At 41.5% G+C, this 24,472-nt stretch overlaps 1 protein-coding gene across 1 annotated transcript in view; it reads right to left on the bottom strand.

Annotated features, from left to right (window-relative positions):
* Positions 1 to 24,472, bottom strand: part of ARFGEF3 (ARFGEF family member 3) — a gene marked incomplete at both ends in the record, with an annotated part of 159,796 nt that overhangs the window by 15,960 nt on the left and 119,364 nt on the right. Inside the window, 8 exons of the mRNA XM_080700543.1 lie at positions 1,349 to 1,525; positions 4,591 to 4,719; positions 6,825 to 6,969; positions 11,559 to 11,662; positions 15,498 to 15,620; positions 18,403 to 18,547; positions 21,665 to 21,844; positions 24,221 to 24,366. Coding sequence (XP_080556669.1) covers positions 1,349 to 1,525; positions 4,591 to 4,719; positions 6,825 to 6,969; positions 11,559 to 11,662; positions 15,498 to 15,620; positions 18,403 to 18,547; positions 21,665 to 21,844; positions 24,221 to 24,366 — 1,149 coding nt within the window. The remainder of the gene's footprint in view (positions 1 to 1,348; positions 1,526 to 4,590; positions 4,720 to 6,824; positions 6,970 to 11,558; positions 11,663 to 15,497; positions 15,621 to 18,402; positions 18,548 to 21,664; positions 21,845 to 24,220; positions 24,367 to 24,472) is intronic.

Below are 24,472 nucleotides of genomic sequence, written 5' to 3'. Positions count from 1 at the left end.
TTGCGCAGAGCCTCACTAAGTAGCTGAGGCTGTCTTGGAACTGTGATTCTCTGGTCTCAACCTCCCAAATGCTGGGATTACAGATGTGCACCACCATGCCCAGCTTTCCTCAAGTTTCTTGAGATGCCAAGGAGCAATTTTTAGTAGGATTCTCCAGGGCCCAACCTGTGCAAAGCAATGACCGGGCCAAGTACATTACCAGAGGGACTCCAGACAATGGAGGAGAAACCTCACTAAAGCTGGAATGGAAGGATAGGAGAGGAAGAAGGCTGAGGTTGATAATGGAGGAGCTACATCCGAATTTGTGTAAAAATATAAATACAGCATGGTTAACCTGGACACTCATTGTTGGGAGGGGGGAAGGCAAAACAGGAGGGGAAAGTACCAAGCACAGTCTGAATGTATGCCATTTTCAATATGTTCCACATAAAAAAATAAATTTTCACATTTTCCCAAAGGATACAGTTACCACCTGTGTGTGAAAAACCTGATTGCTTTCTTTCTTTATTAGTATTCTTATTTTGTAAGGCAAACTGCCCTCACCAAACTTGGCAGAGACAATTTCTCTGCATTTCGACTTTCCTTCAAGGTCAGTGTTCTTAATTTATGTTCTCCAGCAAGGAGATGTTCATTCCTAATATTTGCGTATGTTCTTCTCCTTTTATAACCTCCATGACCAGCAGTCAGGTTTCTGCTCCCAAACCTCCTAGATCTTCCCATGGCAGACCATGAGCAAGACTCTACACTGCACACACGTGGCTCCACTGGTATGAGAGCTGATGTCTTTTCCCCACCTCTTGGTCCTTCTCCAGCTGCTGACTTTAACACGCTCTCCACCTCGACTTCCACATCTTTGAAAAGTGCCACAGATATAAAAACCTTTATTCCTAACCTATTAAGCAACTTCTTACTAACCTTATTACAATTGAATAAAATGCTACCTCTTACACTGAGCCTGTTCAGATAAGGTAGGACGACAGGATACATTCCTTCTCCACTCCAAGCTAAAGCAATATTTATTCCTTTTTAGAGGTTAGTATATACTTGCTTCCCTTTTCCTAATGCACAGAAATTCTAGGCCTGCTATTAGGTGTTTTCTTTTCAACTACCCAGGTATTTAGTGTATTCAGTTTGATAATTCTGTAGAGGAGGCATGGGTACTGATTTTCCCTTTGATGACATTAGAAGGTTGGCATTGGCTATGGAATTCTGTCTGAATAGTTCCCAGGTCAAAGGTATCTGTCCTAGGTGTTCACTAGGCACACCTGGTGATATATAATTATGTGGGACAAAAAATAGAACCCACCACAGCGAAGCCCGGAATGACCCACACTGGCACCGTAGCTACCTGAGTGCAGAAAGCTCTGAATGTGCTCCACCACCAGCTCACACGACAGACCAATGGCGTGCTTGAAGTTAGCAGAGGCTGCGTCCCAGTAGGAATGGTCTTTATGGCTACGAACAAGCCAAAGGGACATCACAGGAAGAAGAAGGTGAACAACTGCATAGATTCCAAATCCTGGTCCTGAAAAAGAAAGGTCAGGATAAGAATCGATTTCTCAAGAGGGACAGTCTGTGCCACAGCTTGGCACTGTGGGTCTCTTTTGGAAGATCTCCCCATCTTCTTAACTTCTCTGAGAAGGTACAGGAGGAAAATCTTACACTGAATAGAGAATATCAGTGGCAATGTTTCTTATTTGTTTTGGCATGATTTTTGTTATGCAATTAATATATGGATATACTCATAAAAATTCAAATATCTCAAAATTATGGGAAATACACACAATGGAATTCTACTCAGCAATAAAGAACAAAATTGTCATTAGTAAGAAGATGGAAAGACCTGGAGAACATTATGTTAAGCAAGATTAGCCAAGCACAAAAAGAGAAGGGATATATGTTTTCTCTAATATGCTCAAACTAGGGAGTATTGGGGATACTCCAGAAAATGGAGGGGAAACCTCAGCAAAGCCAGGAAGGGTAGAGGAGGAAGAAGGCTGAGGTTCATTAATGGAAAAGCCACATGAGACTCTGTGATGTGAATCTAACACTGTTAACCTGGACACTCAGTATCAGGAGGGAGGGAAATGGGGAAACGGGGGAGGAGGGCACCAAGTATTGTGTGAATATATGCCATTGTCAACACGATTCACATTATGATGTGAGGCTATAATGCACCAATAAAAAATTCAAATATCAATGAATCTAAAATATCCCTTGATCAACTTCTAGCCCCCAAATGTAAACAGAGAGCTATGTATATGTGTACAAAGAAAATATTGTATAAATTCATTTATTTATTTATTTGTACTGGGAATTGAGCCTATGGACATCCCACCCCTATTTTATTATTTTTATAAACAGGGTCTCACTAGGTTACTGAGAATCTAAATTGCCGAGGCTGTCCTTGATTCTCCTGTCTCAGGCTCCCAAGTATTGGGATTACAGGCGTGCACTACCACACCTTACTTGAGTTTTTTTCACTTAGTTTTTCAAAAGACAGAGTCCTGCTATATTGCCCAGGCTGGCCCTGGACTTCAGGGTTCATGCCATCCTTCTGCTCTGACCTCCTAAGTAGCTGGACTACAGGTTCCTGCCACCATGCTGGCTTGAAGTTTTACAAAACACATTTACATAAATGAGAAAATATAAACCTTGGCCTGCACATTTGATCATCAGATTGATATATTCCTAGCTTTTATTGCCGTGTATCACTTCCAATGTATGTGTATACAAATTTGTTTTCCCATTCCTTTGGTGACAGACATTTGAGATGTTTCTAATGTTTTGCTTTATAGATAATATTATATGAAAAATTTTTGTTCTTTCATATGTAAATATTAATATATTTTAGAATTCTGATTTTATGATAAACATGAAAATTATGTGAAATTGTAAAGAAGAAAAAAACTCACCTATGGATAATCACATTTTTATACATTTGTAATAGTTTATTGGTACATGTGAATGTGTATATGTGTATTCATAAGTGCATACAATTTCATAAAGTTCATATACTCCATAGTATATAAACTTTAATGAAATTCCTTATAAATTATCATGTCATTAAACATTATTCATAAATATTAATATAATCTCTACAGACTATATTTTTTACTATAATTCACTTGGCTGTTTCCCATTTAAGATTTTCTTTTTTTAATTTTCAAGATATTTCAACAAACATATATACAATTTTGTCTTCATTACTGTAAATTCTCTTAGATGATGGAGTCCTAGTAGAATTACTGGGTTAAGTACTTTTATACACATTTACTGGTAATTAATATAATTACCAGTGAGACGCATTTGGAAATAGTAACATATAACTAATTTTATAAATACTTGCTTTTTATTCAATAGAAGGCTTTTAACTTTTTTTTGGTGGTACTGGGGTTCCTGGAAGCCCTTCTACCTCTGGGTTACACTCCCAGACCTATTTTTTACATTTTTATTTGGGAACAGGGTCTCCTAAGCCAGTGTGGCTGGCTTCGAACCTATGCAATTCTCCTGTCTCTGCCTCCCAAGCGCGGGGATTACAAGCATGCGTCACCATGCCCGGCTGGCTTTTAACTTTTTAACATGTGAGAGTAGCTATAGTGTTTTGCTTTTTTTCTTAAAGTTTCAGTATAAACTTTGCAATAATAGATTTTGAAACAGAATCAACATATCAGTTCTTCATAATGGTCAAGATAGCCCTTTTCTTTTCATGATAGCTAACTAGTGTTTTCATCTAGGGCTCTGATTCTGTTAGTAAAAACTAAAATTTCTATAGCAACATATATTTTTTAATTGGTACACTGTAATGATACATCATGGCGAGGCTCAGAGTGACAGAAAAACCATCAACACACACAGCACTTGTTGCATCCTTCCCTCTGGTCCCTTCCACTCCCCCACCCCATATATAATATTAACGTGGATATTGATAACTTCCTATATGAACATAGGATTATCTGAACTGTTTGCATTGTCAAATCTCCCCAAAGAAATATATGTGCTAAGCTTAATGAATTCAGAATAAGAAATATATTTCAAAGGGCCCTTTTTTGCCCTATATAGTCAGGGAACTGTACTAGGTAATCACTATCTTTTTTTTCTTTTCTAAATCTGATCACCTATGATCTCTCTACAAACAGCATTCTGCTCTCTGACTACCACGTATTTTGTGAGTGGTTTGTTTATGTCTGCAGGAGCCCCAGTGAACGCAGAGCGTGTACCACCAGATCTGGCCAAGGAGGAAGGCTATGATCATACAACACAGTAGAGCCCACTTCCTTATGGAGAGGTGGACACCACAGGCTTGGCCTGATTACTGAGCTCCGACACACCAACTGACTGACCATCACATAACTGTGGCAAATGAACTGGTAGGAAGAAATATAAACGCAGGGGACATATCTCATACATCACTGCATCACAGCATTCAACAAATACTTACTGCACACCTGCTAGGCATCAAGCTTTGCGTTAAGTCTAGGCAACAGGGAAATCAGATAGGCACCCACAGAAACACCTCTCTAAAAAAAAGTTATATAAAAAGTACCTCCCCTCACACCTGCCACCCAAATCAAACACAGACATATTTACCAGGCGTTTTGGTAACATCTCTCAACAGCTCAAAGAGTAAATCCAAGGTCGGCGGTTGATGCTGACGTGGACAATTGGACACGGCAGCTGTTAGCTGCTCCAACAGGATGATCCAAACGTCTATCAGACCTGGAAACCAAAAGGTAGAACTCTATGCAGTCCAGCACACATCAGGAAGAATCAGCGCAAGAGCCAACTGAAAACTGAATGTAGACAGGTACACTGGATATGAGGTATCACCCAGGTTGCTAGCCCTCACTGCCTCTATGCATGGATGGATTATGATTTACATAGTCTTTCAAAGTCAATGGGGGAAAAACACTCAGATTCTTTTTTATTCTCCCCATGTATCTCTTAGAAACATCCCTAAAATTAACCACCTTAGCTCAGAGGTCCATTTGCCTTGTTATGCCTTCACAAATTTACTGTGTGTTGTTTGGGACGTATACAAGCAACAGGCTTTGCTCATTTCTTGTACTTCCCTCTCTCAGGTAAATTAATGCAGCTTTGATGGGATTGTTTTTGGTTAACCAGTTCTTACAATGGTTGGATTGTTATATCCAGTCCCCAAATAACAAAAAACCCACTGAGAACTAAAGGAGAAGTAGAAGGGACTTCTCTCTCCCCTACATTACCTTTAAAGAACACCTACTGAAACATTTACTGATAAAATGCTCTATCTTGGGTTTTTCCTTAAATAATATGAAGGGGGAGAGAGAGAGAGAGAGAGAGAGAGAGAGAGAGAGAGAGAGAGAGAGAGAGAGAAGGAAATATACGACCTGAGATTTACCAACTGAAAGAGTTGACACCATTATGTTCATTGGTACATTCTATATAAATATATATTTTGTATATGCTATCTAGTTTTACATACGTTTGAATTTTCCATGTGTGGGTGTGTGGGGGGAGTAATTATGCACCTTTAGAATCCAGATAAATAATATCTGAGAATATATCAATGCTGAGAATTGTTGAGTTTTTAATGCTAACTTAAAACTTTGACTTTATTTTCTATAATCTATGTTTCCTATGTAGTTATAATTTTAGTCATTGAAGTAATAAGGTAAGAAACTTTAGACAGGTGCTTGGCAGAATTTTATTCATAGAAAGATAGATCTCCTAGGAGAAAAAAAAATGGACTAATGATTTCCCCAAATGGGAGAGGGAATGCTCATGATAACACATAAGCTTGTATAAATGTCTTAAAGATATATTATAGGCATACAGAATTAGTTTATATTTGTAATTACATGGTTTGTAGGTTCAAATGCTAAGTAAAAATTATTTGTACATAACCATCAAATGAAAACTCCATTAAGCAACATCTAGCCAATTTCCAATTTTTAATTGTTCTCTCTATATTATTTATTCTTTCTAATAGTTCTTCCTCTTAACTAACCTGAGTGAAGTTTTACTATTCATTTGTTTTGCTTTTACAATTTCTAGTCTCTATCAACAACTATAATTTTTCTGCCTCCCTAAATAAATTTGTAGCAACAAGGTAAAAACATAAATAAATTAAAACAAAAAACCTCCCCTGAAAAGCCATTTTGCAAGCATGTGAAACAACCTACTTCTAGAAAGTAGGCCTATTTACTTTTAAGGAAATCATTTCCATTTCTAGACATGGAACAGGACAGGGTCTTCGGAGACAGAAGACAGCAGGTGTCATTAATATGAGTTAATTCACCTAAAAATTATCCAAAGTCACTTGATTGAACTCAGATTCACAGGAGATTGTGTGGGACCTAATTTGAAACAAATTCTTTAAAACTATTCTTTTCCTGAGGCTTCAGCTTCACCAGTCACTGAATAAATTCTGTCTTCAGTGATGCTGATTTTCCCTAATCTCGAACCAAATGTCCTACAGGAAGTAATTACATAATGATTGTGTTTCCTAAAAACGATTAAAGACGATTACTAGCCAATTTAATTACCAATACACTAATGTAACTTTGTTCCAATTTGCTAAATTCAAGAGAATTCAGAACTTGAAACTATATTTAGTTTAATTTGCAAATTTGCATCTAAAAAGCATGGGTTTGGCGGCATTGATTTTAAAGACTGTTTTTGGAAATCCCATGGCAACTTTAGGTAAACTTGTTCTGATATAATTATAAAAAATAAAAAAAGAGGGTTATTCTTATGAACTGTAAGATACTTAACTTATGGCTTAAGCCTCTGGGACTATGAATATAGCAAAACATCTGGTTTGGTTTGATCAATTAACGTACCGGTGTCATCATCAAATTCAGACAGGAAGGATTCGATGCCATCCTCGCTGCTTGCTGACTGCTCCTGAATCCTTCGAGACAGGCTGGCAAGCCGCCCACTGAGGAATATTGGCTTCAAGGGCATTTTGTAGATTTTGGCCAAGAGCTATATCAGAGCAAACCCAAACACCGCAATTATATATTAGGGGGAAAAAAAGTAGCACTCTGGATGTTAAAGAACAATAAAATTAACACACTAGCAATAAAGGGGACATAGGAAACTAGAAAGGCTCCTAACATGTAAGAGTTAGTTGTTTGTGATTGGGATATATATGAATCATTTACTCCATGGAGCAGATGGACTAGCATTCAATAGCCACCAAAGTGTAGTGGGAAAAATGTTGGTCTCTTAATGATGTGAATTTCTAAACATTTATAAAGCTACCAAGGGAACTATAGGCATGTCAAGAATGTCTGCCTCTGGTATCCCCAAGAAGAGTAGATAGAGAGGAGACTCCATTGGCTTCCCCTTCCCTGACCTGACCTCTGAGGAGAGAGAGGGATGAGAACAACTTGGGAGATGGAGGAGGCAAGGTGGGTGAGATGAAGGTCTCAGGGCTGGGCTCATTCTTCCCCTCGCTGCTAGAGCCCAGCCCTCAGGGTCCTAGAGCTTCACCAATTAGAACTGTGCAACTGTGCTCACACTGGGAAACAGCTGTGAGACACAAAATGTCTGTCCTCGTGGGTCTTACAGACCATAACCTTTACACACACACACACACACACACACACACACACACTCATGAACTGCAATGTCTGACATACAGGAAAAAATTAAAGAGGTAATTTAAGAAAGAGTGACCAGGGTGTGTGGGGACTGTGGGCAGGAAGGGCAGGTGCTGTGGCCCTGGTTTCTCTGTGGTGGGTGTTTCTGAGCATATCTGCAAGACAAGGGGTGCTAGACAAGGGAGGAAGGTCCGGGCGATGCCTGGGGCAGCAGTGGCCCTGGCAGTCATGAGTGTGGGCATCTGAGGGGCGGAAAGTCAGCATGGCCGGAGCCCCATGGGTGAGAGGGGAGGATCTCAGGGTGGAAGGGGGCCTGGAGCTCCGTCAGGTGGGGTCTGGGGAAGAAGGCTGGGGGAAGTCAAGGCATTTATCCTTTCTAAAGCCAGGGACTCTATGTTACCACTGACAGGTAGACAGCCCAAAAAAACCCAGGACACAACCTGAGAAGACGGGAGGAAAACCACTGAGAGGGCTGTCACTGGAGCCCGAGGAGATGGTGCAGAGCAGGGGCGCCATCTTGCCTGCCTGGTATTTGAGGCAACAGTGAGGGTTACTGTCCACTCTGATGTGCACTGTTTTATTGGATCTCTTTACCAGATCTTTTATTTTTATTTATTTATTGTTGTGGTACTGGAGATCGAAACCAGGGGCACTCTATCTCCAAGTTACCCCCAACCCTATTTTTTATACTTTATTTTGAAACAGGGTCTCATTAAGTTGGAGAGGACCTCACTAAGTAAGTCACGAACCTGTGATCCTCTTGTCTCAGCCTTCTGAGTACTGAGGTTATGAGCGTGCACCACCACGCCTGGCATTTACCAGACCTTAATCAAATACATTCCTCTTTACTTTTTTCCTCCCTCTGTTTTTTTTTATTTTTTTTTATTTTTATTTTTTTAATTGGTGCACTGTATTCATACATCATAGTGGGATACATACTTTTGTAGACATACATGCACACATTGCCCAGTCAGCCCCCACCCGATCCCCACCCCATTCTCTCCCCATCCCTCCCTCCCATGCTTGGCTTAGTGATTGACATCTAGTATTATAGCAATTTATCAAAAATTAAAAATGATAATCTCACATAACAGTTTCATTTGTCTGATACCAAGCTTTTGATGACCTAAAGATAACATTTCAATATTTCTCTTTGCTTTCTTTCTTACCAGAGAATATTTTTTTTCTATTTTTTAGGTGAAACTATCATATATTTATATATTTATTTTTCAGAAAAAAAACTATCCTAATATGGAATATGGACTCTAGATACCCACAACGATCTTGAAAAAGAACAAAGCTAGAAGATGTATATTTTCTGATTTCAAACCATATAAAGCTACAATAATTGAAACAGTGTAGTACTATTCTAAAGGCAGATATATAAACCATTGGAGTTAAATAAAAGCCTAGAGCTAAATTCTTCCCTATATTGTCAAGTTATTTTTGACAAGGTTTCCACGAACATTTGGTGGTGGGAATAATAATCTTTTAACTAAATATTATTGAAAAATAATAATTACATGGAAAAGAATAAAATTGGACCCTTACCTAATCCCATATACAAATATTAACTCAAAATAGATAAAAGACCTAAATATAAATCTTAAGACTATAAACTTTTAGGAGAAAATCTGGGTTATAAAACCTCACAACATTGAAATTGGCAGTGATTTCTTGGTTATGATTTCAATGGCACAGGCAACAGAAGAGTATACAAACTCCCTAAAAAAATAAAAAACATATTGTATATCCAAAGACAATGTAAACAGAGTTAACAGTTACTAATAGAATGGGATAAAATATTTCCAAATGCTATATCTGAAGGTATATTAATATTCCAACTAGAAATCCTAAAAATTAACAAACAATAAAGGCAAACAATACCCTTTAGAGATAGGTAAAAGACTAACATAAATAATGAATCTCCACAGATAACCAATCTTAGTTGTCTGTTGGATGGAAAATCTTGTTTCTCTAGTTCTGATGTGTGTTATCTATTTCTTCTTTGTAGTTAATCTCTTTAAGTATTTTCTCTAGTGCTGGTTTTGAAGACATAAATTCCTTCAGTTTCTGTTTGTCATGGAAGCTTCTTATTTCTCCATCTAATTTGATAGAAAGTTTTGCTGGGTAGGAAATTTTTGGCTGGAAGTTGTTTTCTTTCAAAATTGGGAATATGTTACTCCAAGCCCTTCTGGCTCTCATAACTTGGTTTGGGAAGTCTGGAGTGATTCTAATTGGTTTGCCTCTGAATGTCACTTGGCCCTTTGCTTTTGTTGCCTTTAAGATTCTCTGCTTGGCTTCCACATTGGTCATTTTGACAATTATGTGGCGTGGGGATCCTCTTCTCCGATCCTGTCTAAAGGGAGTTCTATAAGTTTCCTGGACCTGCGTATCGACCTCTTGCTCTATGTCTGGAAAATTTTCTGCTATTACTTCCTTGAAGAGATTGTTGATCCCTTTGGTTTCACTTTCTTTTCCCTCCTCTATTCCAATTATTCTTAGGTTAGCTCTCTTAAAATGGGCCCATATTTCTTCAATATCAGATTCCTGCTGTCGGATATTTTTTTCTAGATTAGAAACTATGTGTTCATTTTTGGAATGATTATCTTCTAAGAGCGAGATTCTGTTCTCCATGTGTTCTAATCGGTTGTTCTTGCTTTGAATTGAGGCCTTTACTTCATTAATTGCATCCTTTATCTCTTTTTGGCTCTCTCTGAGTTCTTTTCGAAGCACCTCTATTATTTCTACAGTTATTTTCCTGATTTGATCTTCTAGAAATCTCTGATTTTCTGTTTTATCGACTTCTGATGTTGTGGGGTTGTAAGCATTGATTGCTCCAGTATTATTCCTCTTTCCCATGATTTCGGAAGTTTGTGCCTTCTCTGGGTTCTTCCCTTGGGTCACTATGACTTCACTTAAGGTGCTCTGGATCTCGAGTCTGTATTATCTCAGACCCCACTACTCCTTTACTGGGTTGTATCACAGAGTCTCCGACCCAGAGAGTCGATAGAGGCTGCTTTAGACTGTGGGGGGTGCCTGGTTGCATGTTCTCCTATGGTGTGATATCACTGCCACCGCCCCTCTCCCGCTGGGTCAAGTCCCAGTGAGTACAGTACTGGGATTTCTCCTCTGGAGCCCGCAATTTGACTCACTGTTCTTGAGTACGCAGATGTAGCTGTACTGGATTCGGTGAATTCTCTGCTGCTGCCGCCGGTGACAATATGGCGCCGCTGCTACGCCCTCGGCTGTGGGGCTGGCGTTTTTTTTTCTTGGTTTTGATTTCCACTCTGAATCCCTGCAGCGTGTGCTGAGCTCAGCCACTGCGAGCTTTAGATGCTTCCTGCGCCGAGAAATCCCGCCTGGCTGTTCCGCAGCGGCTCCCCTCGGCTTGTTGTGGCCGTCCCGTGAACTCGCCGGTGCTGCCGGCAGTATGGCTGCTGCCGCGTCCTCGGGCGTGAAGCCGCTTCCTCGGGCGTGAGGATCTCCTCTGTGGCTCTGTTCTCAGTCCGCTTTCTCTCTGGAGCCTGGTGATTTTTTTTGTTTTCCTGGTGATGTTGTTTTCTGGCTTTGAAAGGCGCTGATTTTGTAGTAATGGAGATTTGTTGTTAGCGGAGCTCTTAAGCCCCGCTTTTCTCGGTCGCCATCTTCCCTCCCTCTGGTTTTTAATGCCATCAGGAAGATTTCCCGTGGCCTCCTCACCCCTGCCCCTATGGGCTGATGCAAACAGAGAACATGGCAGTTGATGTGTTTGGGTGGAATAAGAAGTTTCAGAGATCTCGGGATCTAATTGTGTGTACTAGCATGTTATCATTGTTTGTTATTTTTCATGGAAAAGGTAGAGAGAAAAATGTATACTCTAAGCCTGAGCCTCAGGATTTCTCCTGGGCTTTGGCAGAAGATCCTTGCTCATGTTTTGTGCACACGCTCTGGGCAGGTCCTGGGGCCTGTGCTCCCCTCTCCCCATACCTGAGAACAGCGCCTGAGGTACTCCAGGGCAGGGAGACACAGGTCTGTGGACGTGGCTCCTGTTCCTGGGACACAGTCTCCGATCTCTTTACAGTCCACCTCCCCTAGGGCAGCGGGGAAGACAAGCGACAGACAAAATAAATCACTCTTGTTTTCCCCCTTATAATAAAAGACCTGCTCAATCATTTCACCAGACAGTCTGCAAAACAGAGATGAGAAAAGGAGAACACCAAATTGCACAATCCTGAAAAGAGTCCTCCCAAGCTATTTTCCCCCCAACAATGAACATTTTCTCCGCAGTCCACCCAAGTTCTTTCAGTGGCCAGACGATGCTTCTCTATGTGGGCATGCTGTAATTCACTTCTCTGGGTCTGGATCTCATATGGTGCGACTTTTGAGGCTTTGGTGATGGAGGGTGGTCTTGGATGGAAGCCCGGTGCCAGGCTGCAATGAAGCGCTCAGCCACTGCTTGGAAAAGAATATCTTTTACTGCTACTGTGTGACACTAAATGATAGTGATAAATGAGGACCCTGGGAAGAGCCCAAACATCTGGGGTTTGGGGATAAAGACGACTTAATTAGCTATAAGTGAATTATATTTTTTGTACATATGTAGAGATTCAACATATTTGTAGAAGGGCATCTAGACCTCCTATAGGTAAGTAATAATTGAGAATTATAATTTTTCTTCTCATATAATGAATCTATTTCTATACTTCTAATAAAATAATTCAACAACACTCTAATTGTTTCTAATTGTCTATAATTGTAGCAACTAGCACCCTCCCCATGGGTAAATAGACACAATTACTAGGCATTAGTTAAAATTAAGAAGCAATGAGGCATGTTTCTCATAAAAAAAATCTACATTTTAGATTCAGGGTTGGTCATCTCTTTGTAAGGAAATGGGCAGTGAATACCTATAGCTTTGCAGGTCATACTGTCTGTACTGCACCTTCTCAACTCTCTTTCAGCACAAAGGTAGTCATGGACAAATGAGCAGGGCTGCGATCCAGTAAAATTTTTCCTTCCTTCCTTCCTTCCTTCCTTCCTTCCTTCCTTCCTTCCTTCCTTCCTTCCTTCCTTCCTTCTTCTTTCCCTCCCTTTCTTCCCCTCCCTCCCTTCCTTTCTTCTTTCACCAAGGATTGAACCTAGAGGTGTTCTACCTCCAAGCTATACTCAGCCCTATTTTATTTTTTATTTTTGAAACAGGGTTCTCACTAAGTTGTGGAAGGCCTCACTAAATTCCTGAGGCTTCGAACCTCTAATCCTCTTGCCTCCGACTCCCAAATACTGGGATTACATGACTCCCAACCCATCTCCCAATAAAATTTATTTATAAAAACCTGTCAGTAGATCATATTTGGCCTAAGGGGCATAGTTTTCCAGCCCCTCCATTACATAAGATACCTTACAATATAAAAACAGAAGCTGGGAGTGGTGGTGCACAACTGTGATTCCAATACTTGGGAGGCTGAGACAGGAAGATCAAAGGTTTGAGGTCAGCCTGAGCAACTTAGCAAGACCGTTTCAAAATAAAAAGTTCTGTGAGTATAGCTTGGAGGTAGAACACCCTTGGGTTCAATCCCCAGTACCAAAACAAAGAAACAACAACAACAAACCCCAGAAACCAGATCAAGTTCATGTTAAAATAGGCAGGTGGAAATTAAAAATAAAATAATTTTCTTTCCTATTCCTTACAGTGGGTAGGCCAATCTTGTGATGTGTGTTATGCATCCAAGTTATGCTAATGATGCTCCATACCGCTGGGCACTACACAGGCAGCATGGTCGTACGCGGGCTCTGCCTTTCTCACTGACCCCAGCCCCATACAAATGACCCTAGTTTATAATTCACAGAGCAAAATAGAAGGTGTTAAATAACCTTCACATGCACATTGATGATCTGATATCTTTCTTCCCACTCCCTAACTTCTAAGACACAATCTCAAATTTCTAGCACGCATTTCCATCTGAGGATTTCACAGAAACTCAACATGTCTAAATATCCAAAGGAGCCGGGCGTGGTGGTGCACGCTTGTAATCCCAGCGCTTGGGAGGCTGAGACAGGAGGATGGCACAGGTTTGAAGCCAGTCTCAGCTCTTAGTGAGGCTCTCAGCAACTTAGTGAGACCCTGTTTCCAAATAAAATATAAAAAATAGGCCTGAGAGTATAGCTCAGAGGTAGAAAGTCCCCGTGTTCCACCCCCAGTACAAAATAAAATAAAATAAAATAAAATAAATATCCAAAGGAGAATAAGTTGCTTTTCTTCTCTGGTATGGTCTGAGTATTTTTGCCCCCCCTTCATGTGTTGAAGCTTAGTCACCAAGGTAAAGCTGTTAGAAGGTGAACGGAGTTAGTGCCCTTCACAAAGAGGCCCCAGAGCGGCCTTCCCCTCTGTGCATGAGGACACAGCAGGAAGCGTCAACTGGGAAGCAGACAGAGCCCTCATAAGACACCCAGTCTCCTGGTGCCTTGATCTTAGACTCTCCAGGCTCCAGCATTAGGGAAAATATATTTCTGTTATTTATAAATTACCCAGCATAAGGCAGTTTGAACAGACTGAGACACTTTCCTCCACACCCAACCTGATCTCCTTAGTTATCTTAACTCTGGGTAACTTGGGTCCTCGTGAGACACTTGGAGTCAGAGAGTCACCCCCAGTTTCCCATCTCAGGCCCCACATCTGAGTAGTCCTAGGCCCTGCAGCTCCCTTTAGAATACTGCTGGAGACCATTTCCCTGTCTCTACCCTCTTTCAAATTACCACAGCACTGATCTCTCAGCTTATAGCTTCTTGTCCCTACAAATAGGGACAGGTGCCTGTCAGGGTAGTTTCCAATATCACATGGGATCGTACAACTATGAGGCTTAAAAACCTTCCCTACACATTCTTTTTTTTTTTTAAATCCATGCAAGACTTTATGCTGTTAAATATTCCCTAATTAAGCAAAAAAAAAAAAAATCAACTAGATAGTTTTTGAAATGTACTAGGCCTTAAAGGGGGGGGAATGTCTACACATTCAAAATTTATTTTATAATTAATAAGGCTGGGAGAGGCATAACAAAAAGAGGGTCTCTTTTTCTTAGGGACTGAAATATCAAACTCACATTGCCAATTGTTTGACATTAAGATGGGTAGGAGTGTGTGTGTGTGTGTGTGTGTGTGTGTGGTATTGGGGATGGAACCCAGGGGCATTCTACCTCCGAGCTACACCTCCACATCTCCAGCCCTATTTTTTTTTTAATTTTAAAATCTAATATTTATTTCTGTTCTTGGCAAACTGGAATGTTTATTTTTTATTTTTATGTGGAACATCTTGAAAATGGCATATATTCAGACTGTGCTTGGTGCCCCCCCACTTCCTCTTCCCTCTCCTAACAATGAGTGTCCAGGTTAACCATGCTACATTCATACATTTACACATATTCGAATGTAGCTCCTCCATTAATCAATATTCTTTATTTTTAAACAGGGTCTCACTCACTTGCAAAGGGTCTCACTAAGTAGCTGAGGCTGGCCGAAAATGGCAATCCTCCTGTCTCAGCCTCTCAGCCTCCCAAGTGCTGGGATCATAATCAGGGGCCACCATGCCCAGCCTGAGAAGGATAGTTCCTTTTACACCAGGCAATTATTAAAGATATTATTAAAATTTTTAAGATTGAAAAAAGCTGGTATAAAATAATTGTATAGATTGAGAATATACTGTATTATAAGATATTCCATGAATGTAAAAAAAAAAAAAAAGAGTAAATTGAAACTGGACAAACCCAAGCTGCGTTCTCAGTAAGCTTTCTGCTTCTGAGTACATGAGACAATGCCATTTGCTTCTGTCCAGCTCTGGTGGTCTGTGGGCCCTGTCTCCAGGCCCTCCCATAAGAAGCCGCCCTAGTAAGGGTCTCCAGTGGCTTTGGGGCATGAAAGGGGGATTCTACTTACCCAGTCCTTTCACAAACTTCATAAGGCACATGATGTAATTAGTGGCTGCATTAGCAAAGACCTGAATGTTGTCGGTATTGAGGAAAGCTTCAAACACATCGAACACTGGAGCCTGGCCTTTTCCTACGGGAAGAAGACGGCAGAGTTTTAAGAAAGGCAGTTTTCAACCTGTCAGGTTGATCATGCTCCCAGAAACTCCCAAGGGGCTCGTAAAGGTCTAGTGGAGAGACGCCTGAGCCTCTTGGCCGCACACCTGGCTTGGCCACGGTGCCTGCTGTCCTGCTTGGCTTCCCCTGTGGACAGCTGCAGGGAGGCTGTGGAGAGAGCTGGGTGGGGAGACGAGGGCAAAACTAGAGGAACAGGGCTGCAGCAATGGGCAGTGTACAGGGCAGTGGGGCCTGTGGGCTCTGGAACACTCCTGCAAAGAAGACGGAAGAATATCCACAAGCAAGAGAGAAGGCCCTCCTTGATAAACTCTGCGTTATTCATCCCTGGGCAGAAAAGAGTTCAAATAGAGGACCCCGGACTGCTGGCCTCAGAAAAGCCTGCTTATAAGACAGTCTGGGAATTCAGTTCTAGAATATTCCTAGGCAACAGTGAACTCATAGGTGGTTCGAGATGCCTAGGCTGCTGCCTAAACAGAGAAGATGGTTTATGCTGAACACCTGCTTTCCTTTCTTTTCTTTTCTTTTTCTTTCCTTTTCCTTTCTTTCTTCTTTCTTTCTTTCTTTCTTTCTTTCTTTCTTTCTTTCTTTCTTTCTTTCTTTCTTTCTTTCTTTCTTCTTTCTTTCTTCAGTACTGGGAATGACACCCAGGGTTATTCTACTTCTGAGCTACACCCCCCAGCCCTATTTTTTATTCTTTATTTTAAAACGGGGTCTCAGCCAGACATGGTGGCGCATGCTGTAATCCCAGTATTCGGGAGGCTGAGACTGGAGGATCGCAGTTCATGGACAACCTCAGCTACTTAGTGAGGCCCTCCACAATTTAGTGAGACCCTGTTTCAAAATAAAGAATAAAAATTAGGGCAGGGGGTGTAGCTTGGAGGTCGAATGCCCCTGGTTTCCATCCCCAGACCCGCAAAAATAAATAAATAAATAAATAAATAAATAAATAAATAAATTTAAAAAACGGGGTCTCACTGAGTTGCATAGAGTCTCACTAAGTAGTAACTGAAGCTGTCCATGAACCTGGATCCTCCTGTCTCAGCCTCCCAAAAGCTGGGATTACAAGCATGTGCCACCACGCCCGGCTCTGTTTTCCTTTCTCTGGAATTTGGGTATATGCTTGGCAGAGGGTCCCTATCTGACCACCTTCCAGCTGGATCTCTAATAGGCTTCCTGGGGCAGAAATACTACAAACACTCTGCCGCAGTCTCACTGCTGGGGAAGGATGCACTCTGTGTGACCCTCGATGGGGCGGGGTGAGAACACAGGGAGCCCCCACATGGGCTCCTCCATCCTAGCTGTCTTTTCCCACACAACCTGACTGTGTCCACCCTATATTTGCCGTAATAAATATTACCATAAGTGCATTCTGAGTGCCATGAGTCCTTCTGGTGTCTGAGTGTAGGGTGGCCTCGGGACCCCTGATACCACACCCCTGGGACCTGGGCATGCTCATTTGTTTCTAGTTGACTTGATCTCCCTAATGCTTACTCTTCTGTGTTAAAACACTTTTCTGTTTTTACTAGAACATAGATAGTGTTTGAGTGTCCCTTATATTAAATATTGGGACCAGACTTGTTTCAAATTTCAAAGTTTTTCAAGTTGGAAAATATTTGCAGGCATTACTGATTGAGCATCCCTACTCTGAAAAGTTGGATCTAAAATACTGTGAAATGCTAAAAATGTTTTGAAGTTTGGGGCATTTCAGGTTTTCTATTTTCTTTTCTTTTTCAATTTTGTTTGTTTTGTGGGGCTGGGATTTGAACCCAGGGGCATCTATATCCTGCCCGCAAGCTACATACCTAGCTCTATTTTACTTTTTATTTGGGAACAGGGTATCTTTAAGTTGCTAAGGGCCTTGCTAAGTTGCAGAGGTTGACTTTGAAACTGGGATCATCCTATTTTACTAGTCCAAGCACCACTAGGATCACAGGCGTGCACCACCATGTCTGGTTAGGTTTTCTTTCTTTCTTTCTTTCTTTCTTTCTTTCTTTCTTTCTTTCTTTCTTCTTTCTTTCTCTTTTTTGTACTGTGGAATTAACCCTGGGACATTTTACCTCTAAGCTACACCCTCAACATATATATATATATATATATATATATAATTTTATTTATTTATTTATTTTTGCAGTAACTGGGGATTGAACCCAGGGGCATTCTACCACTGAGCTACATCCCCAGCCCCATTTTAAAAATTATTTATTTTGAAACAGGGTCTCACTAAGTTGCAGAAGGCCTCACTAAGTAGCTGAGGCTGTCCACAAACCTGCGATCCTCCTGTCTCAGCCTTCCAAGTACTGGGATTATAAGTGTGCACCACCACGTTCAACTTTATTTTTTATTTTGAAACAGCCTTAGACCTGTGATTCTCCTGTCTCAGCCTCTCAAGTACTAGAATTACATGCAAGTACCACCATACCCAGCCATAAAGTTTTCTATTTGTGAATGCCCAACCTGTAAAACTTCTCTTTTGGATCTTAAAAAGGAACTATACCCAGCAATGGACAGTGGCCCCAAAGAAGTCCTTAGTTCGCTTTTCATTAAGAGCAGGGTTTGATGAGGGTCATGGCTCTCTGCCTGCTCATGGGACTCAGACCCTTGGTCTTTACTACACATTATTTTCTACTGGTAAAACATGGCTGAAGCCAGTCTTTCTTCTTGTTCAATTTCTTTTGATAACACAAAACTTGGCATAAAGAATGAAGGCTTCACAGCAAGACTTGCCCCAGCATTCTTACCCATGGAGTAGTCGCCAACCAGGTACTCCTTCACCTCGGACTTGTCCCCGCTGTGCACCGTTTCCAGGGCACTGAACAAGGGCCTCCACCCTGACTGGATCTGCGTGGAACACACTTCGACCAGCTCACCGATGGACGTGACCACCTGGCGAAGGCAAGGGGGTGGCACTTAACAGAAGTAGGAGGGTTTCTGGAACTGCGGTGTCCTTCTCTGCCCCTATTTCTGAGTGGATTTTAGGCAAAGAGAAAAACCAGGGCCCAGGCAGGGTCACTCAAAAATCTTCTCAAGAAACCCATACTGTGTGAACTTGCGTTCACTAATCACTGAAATCACTGAGGAAATTATTTGCGATGAGTCAGCTGTAGCTAGTTGGCTGTCTTTAAATTGGGGATATTTTTTCACCCTCTTTTATTATTGTGTTGTTAGTAATCTTTAGGTACTGACAGATTTTTTTTCACTTTATATATGTCATCACATTGTGTTTTAGCCCTTTGTTCTGGGTAAGTCAGCGATGAATTCTAACGTCACTCTTTTGTGGGGATTAATGTCTTTCTCTTACAGCTTTCAAGGTTTTGCCATTGTCTTGGGACAGTTTGGTAAAATGGTCTATTCTAGTTATCTATGTTGATTCTCATTGGATTTCATTATTTCCTTAAATATAGTTTTTCACTCCTTTATATTTCTTCTCTCTGCCTGGGACTCTCATTACATGTGTGCTTGTGTGCTTGATGCTCTCCCACAGGCCTGCAGTGCTTCCAAGGACTTATTTATTTATGGTCAACTAATTCCTCTAAGTTTCTGAATGGATGGTTCCTGTTAATCTTTATTTTGAGCTGCCTGATTTTTTTTTTTTTTTTTGGCCAGGTCAAATCCTTCTGGTAAGCTCATCTAGCTAATTTTTCACTTCATTTTATTGTCCTTTTTTATCTCTGGAATTTGTATTTTCATAATTTCCATTTTTTCTACTGAACTCTTTCTCTCTCTCTCCCTTTTTTTTTGGTGGTACTGGGGATGGAACCTTTCTACCTCTGGGCTATATTCCCAGACCTAGTTTTATATTTTTAATTTGAAAACAAGATCTCTTAAGCCAATGAGGCTGGCTTCAAACTTGCGCGATCCTCCTGTCCCCGCCTCCCAAGCGCGGGGATTATAAGCGTGCGCCACCACGCCTGGCCGAACTCTCTATTTTTGAGTCACTGAAATAATATTATTCTTTGATATTTATAAAGGCTATTTTGAAGTCTCTGTCTCCCAAATCCAACACGGGGGGCACTCTACATCAGTTTCTGTTTACTGCCCCCACCCCCAGAGTATGCGTCACGCTTTCCTGGTCCTAGTCATCCTACTGAGCACCAGCATACCAGAACTTCCTATTCCTGTCTATAACTTAGTATCCATTCGTCAACTCTCCCTCTCTTCTTCCTACTCTCTCTAGCCTCTGGGAATCACCATTCTATCCTGAACTTCTATGAGATCATTTCATTTCTTTTATTCCACATAAAAGTGAGAGTATATGGCACCTGTCTATGTGCACCTGATTTAACTTCACTTAACATAATGATCTCCAGTTTCATCCATGTTGTTGCAAATGACAAGATATTACTTTCTTGTGGCTGGATAGTATTCTATTGGATAGATGTTCAACATTTCCCATTTACCCATTTGTCCGCTGATGGATATTTGTGTTGTTTCCACTGCTTGGCTATTGTTAAAATATGTGTCTCTGCAATAAACATGGTAGTGCAGATGTCTTTTCCACGTACTGGCTTCATTCATTTTTGAGGTAACTACATGCTGTTTTTCAGTTTCTGTACTAATTTACATTACTACTAACAGTTGTGCAGGAGTTTTCTTTTTTCAACCTCCTTGTGATAATTTATTTTTAGTCTTTTTGATAATAACCTTTTTTATTAGAGTGAGGTACTCTCTCATTGTGGTTTTGACTTGAATTTATATTTATTTAATAATTAGCGATGTCGAGCTTCTCACATATCTGTTAACCATCTGTGTGTCTTCTTTTGGGAAATATCTACTGAAGTCTGTTTATTTGCTATTGAGTGTTTTGAGCTCCTTGTATATTCTAGATACTAATCCCGTGTGACATGTCTGGTTTGCAATATTTTCTCCCACTCTGTAGGGTGTTGGTCCTCTCTGTCCTCATGCTATATTTTTCACTAGGTTATAACTCACTGCAGCTGTGGGCTAGCTAGTGGCAGGATTCCCTGTTCTTCTTCTTGTAAACTCACCGCATTTTTTGACAAGTCAATGGTTATATTCCATTCCTCTCTAAACTGAGGGTGTCCTGGAAGCAGAAAAGCTGATTTTCCCAATTACTCCCACATTGGTGAAACTATTCTTTTTTTTGCCAACGGAGCTTGAGACTAAAGGTGATGGGACCTCTCACTGTTCTTCCTTATGCATGTATATATTTTTATTATTGTTTTTGTTTGGGTAATTCCTAATGATTCTTTTTTTCCCCTGAATACAAGCATTACAACTGCAAATCAAGATTAAGTTTCTAAGACTCCTGTTATGTTGTGGTTTCCTACACGGATCCCAGAAAAGGGCCAGCTTGTAGTTTTTCAATCCTGGAGAGCTATTTATTTATTTAAAAAATCTCCCACTCTAAGCCAATGTCAGAAGCAGGTTGATCACATCTGTAGGGAGGGTGGCACTTGAGTTCATTTTTAATTCATCCTTGGCCTGAGTGAATACCAGCTTTATGAGGTTTACAGTGAGGTCTGTCTTGTCCGTGGGCCCTCAGGAATGTGATTTAAAAACTCCTTCCTCTGCTCAATAAAGCTAGCTAGACAGCTAGGGTTCCCACTGACATTTACTTTAAGGCACTTCAGTATTTCTTATTTTCTTTCCAGTACACCATTGTATTAAAAAAAATTAAAAACCTTTATTCAGTATTTTTAGTGAACTTCAGAGGAAGGGGTTGTCTGTGTTCCTATCTGACTACTGTGTGAGATAAATGTGTGTCTGCAGCTGGCTTCTTTTCTGTTTGCCTCCCAGCAGAGAGGAGAGTTGGAGATAGCCTAGATGTAAGAGGATGGACCAGGATAACCAGAATGTCTGGCTCTAAAATCCAGTCCCATCAATCACTACGAGGTATCCTTGGCCAAGCTCCTGAGCCTGTCATTGTCGCCGACTCAGTGTAAGATTACCAGGAAGATGCTGTACACCAAGCTCCTGGGATGGTCCCTGCCAATGTGTCACTGGTGATGAAGATGCAGGACACCGTGGCGACACACTGACCTGATCTTGGACATCATCATCACACAACTCCAGCTGCATAATACGCTCAAAAGGTCGGAAGAGCGCTTCGTTGAAGTGAAAATGAGGCGGCTCGTTCCAGTTGGTGAGGACCTCTGTCAGGATGTCGTGGATGAAGGAAACGGCCTTCTGAGACACGTGTCTTTCCTTATGGCAGGCAGCCTGCACAGGGCAAGAGGAAGCAGCCACCAGTAGCCAACAGGCACAGAGAATGTGGGTTGTGAGGCCTCCCCAATACCCCCACCTCACTCCACCATTGCAGTCCTGCTAATATCAAAAGTTAAAAGAATTTTAGTATATAGATGAACTGTATACCAAATTGTACTTAAAAAAAATGTAATCACCTGATCGGACATAACTCTAATTGCACTTTACTGTTTCTGGAAAAGCTGGTTTCTAGTCACTTCTTTTTCTGCAACATGACAGTTCTCTTCGTTGATTGAACATGACCTTTCTAAAAACACCAGAGCCTAGTCCAGGAGCTGCTCCTGGCCTTTTGCTTAGCTGAGCCCCAAACATCCGAAGATCAGGGGAGTGATCTGCCCCTGAGTGAGCTGGGCCAGTTACAATATCCCCTTGTATCTGTGCCCTTTAGTGGCCCTCTCCCACACTGACCCTGAGCATGGGCATGGAGCTTTCTTTAGCCAGTGGCACGACAGTGAACATTATGTATGTAGAGAATTAAAAAAATACTTGTGATGTGCAGTTTGTTCTTTTGCTGCTCCCGGGAATCCTAAGTCTGCCCTGGGAAGAGCAGGGGCTGGTCTTTTGGAGGCCGGTCTGCATGAGACACCATGCACAGAGAGACCTGTGTATCCAGCCTTCACAGCTAAGGCCATCATGAGCCAGCTGGCCCCAGTCTGTGTACCAGCCGACCACAGAGGCACAGGAAAGTCCAGCTGACATCAGCCAAGCCTGGCCCAGACCAGAACACTGCAGATGAGCCTTGCTCAGATTTCTGAACCACAGAATCAGGAGCTAAGTAAGTGGCTCTTTGAAACACTAGGGTTGGGAGGTGATTTATTAAAGTGCAATAGATTAACTGACATTTTTTCGCCTTGATTCATTTGATAGTTTCTACTTATTTACCCTTCTAGAATATTCTTAGGTTAGGAATTAAGTTCATATATATAATTTGCAGTACTGGGGATGCCCGGGGGCATTTGACCTCCGAGCTATACCCTCCGACCTATTTTTTATTCTTTATTTTGAAACAGGGTCTCACTGAGTTGCAGAGGGCCTCACTAAGTAGCTGAGGCTGTCTGCGAACCACGATCCTCCGGTCTCAGCCTCCTGAATGCTGGGATTACAAGCGTGCACCACCACGCCTGGCTCTCCAAAACATTTCTTTATTATAAAATATGCCTTTACCAGGCAAGTGCTAAAAGACTATGAAGGAGAGTTATTACTGTACATTGGGGGGACATGCTTCCCTGCCAACTCTGAAGCAGTCAGTCATGGAGAAGCTTAGAGAAGCTAGAGAGAAAAAAGTTAAAATGGTATCTCATTAAAATAGAAGGGAGGCCAGCAGAGGAGAGGAAGGAAACGGGAGGTACTGGGGAATGAAGTCGGTCAAATTGTGTTATGTGCATGAATCCTACCATTGTGTATAATAAAAATGCACCTGTAAAATATAAAATAAAAAATCAAAGATGCTTAGAAGTTGGGCATGGTGGCACATGCTTGTAATCCCAGCATTCAGGAGGGAGGATCACAGTTCGCAGAAAGCCTCAGCTACTTAGTGAGGCCCTGTTTCAAAATAAAAAATAAAAAATAAGGCAGCAGGTGTAGCTCGGAGGTCAAATGCCCCTGGGTTCCATCTCCAGACCTGACAAAAAAAGATACTTAGAGTTGTCATAAAATTTATTCCACAACCTACTTTCCTTTGGATACTAAAAGTGTTTTCTTAATATTAATTTTATTAGAAAATCTAGGACATATGGTTTCCCTGAAAAGACGCCATTCTGAGTCAGTAAGTTATTAGAAAAGACAGAGAGGCAGGAACTGAAGATGTTGTTAGATTTATGTATAAAAGTAAAGATACAGCCGGGTGTGGTGGCGCATGCTTGTAATCCTGGCATTCGGGAGGCTGAGACAGGAGGATCGTGGTTCACAGACAGCCTCGGCTACTTAGTGAGGACCTTTGCAACTCAGTGAGACCCTGTTTCAAAATGAAGAATAAAAAATAAATAAGGCTGGGGATGTAGCTTGGAAGTAGAATGCCCCTGGGTATAATCCTCAGTACTAAAAGAAAAAAAAATGAAGATATTAGCAACCTCTTCTTGTCTTAGCTTCAGGCTCGGGTTGATAGCTAATCATAAAGAATAAAAAAATTGGCTATGCAAGGTGACTCGAAGAGTCTTATTGTAGGAAACAGGGTCACAGTGAGACCAGGGTGGCACTGTCCCCTGGGGTGGTTCATTCATTGCCTGGGGCTGAAATTCCAGAAGGATGATGTTTGGTAGCGGGCTGGGAACTCCCTCACTGCCCTGCAGCTACGCTATCCTTTGCACACCTACTCCCCACCTCCAGACTCACCTCCACCAGGTGCGGGGCCACGAGGCCCCAGCAGCGCAGCACGTGCAGCAGGGGCCGCGCTTTGCTCCGCACGATCCTCAGCATGGCATCCCCCAGGCGGAACAGGTGGAGGGCGCTTTTTCGGTCCTGGGTGGATTTCACTTCTCCTATAGGAAGGCAAGACCAGGAAAGCCAGAAAGCCCAAATTCAAAACCAGTCTGAACTATGCAAGCACAGAGACACTGAAATCAAGGTGCTGTTCTGGGGGCCAGT

Source organism: Muscardinus avellanarius, assembly GCF_963383645.1.
Source record: "Muscardinus avellanarius genome assembly, chromosome: 8".
Classification (NCBI taxonomy): domain Eukaryota; kingdom Metazoa; phylum Chordata; class Mammalia; order Rodentia; family Gliridae; genus Muscardinus; species Muscardinus avellanarius.
Note: the sequence above shows the minus strand (reverse complement) of the source record. Positions and strands in the feature narration are given on the sequence as shown.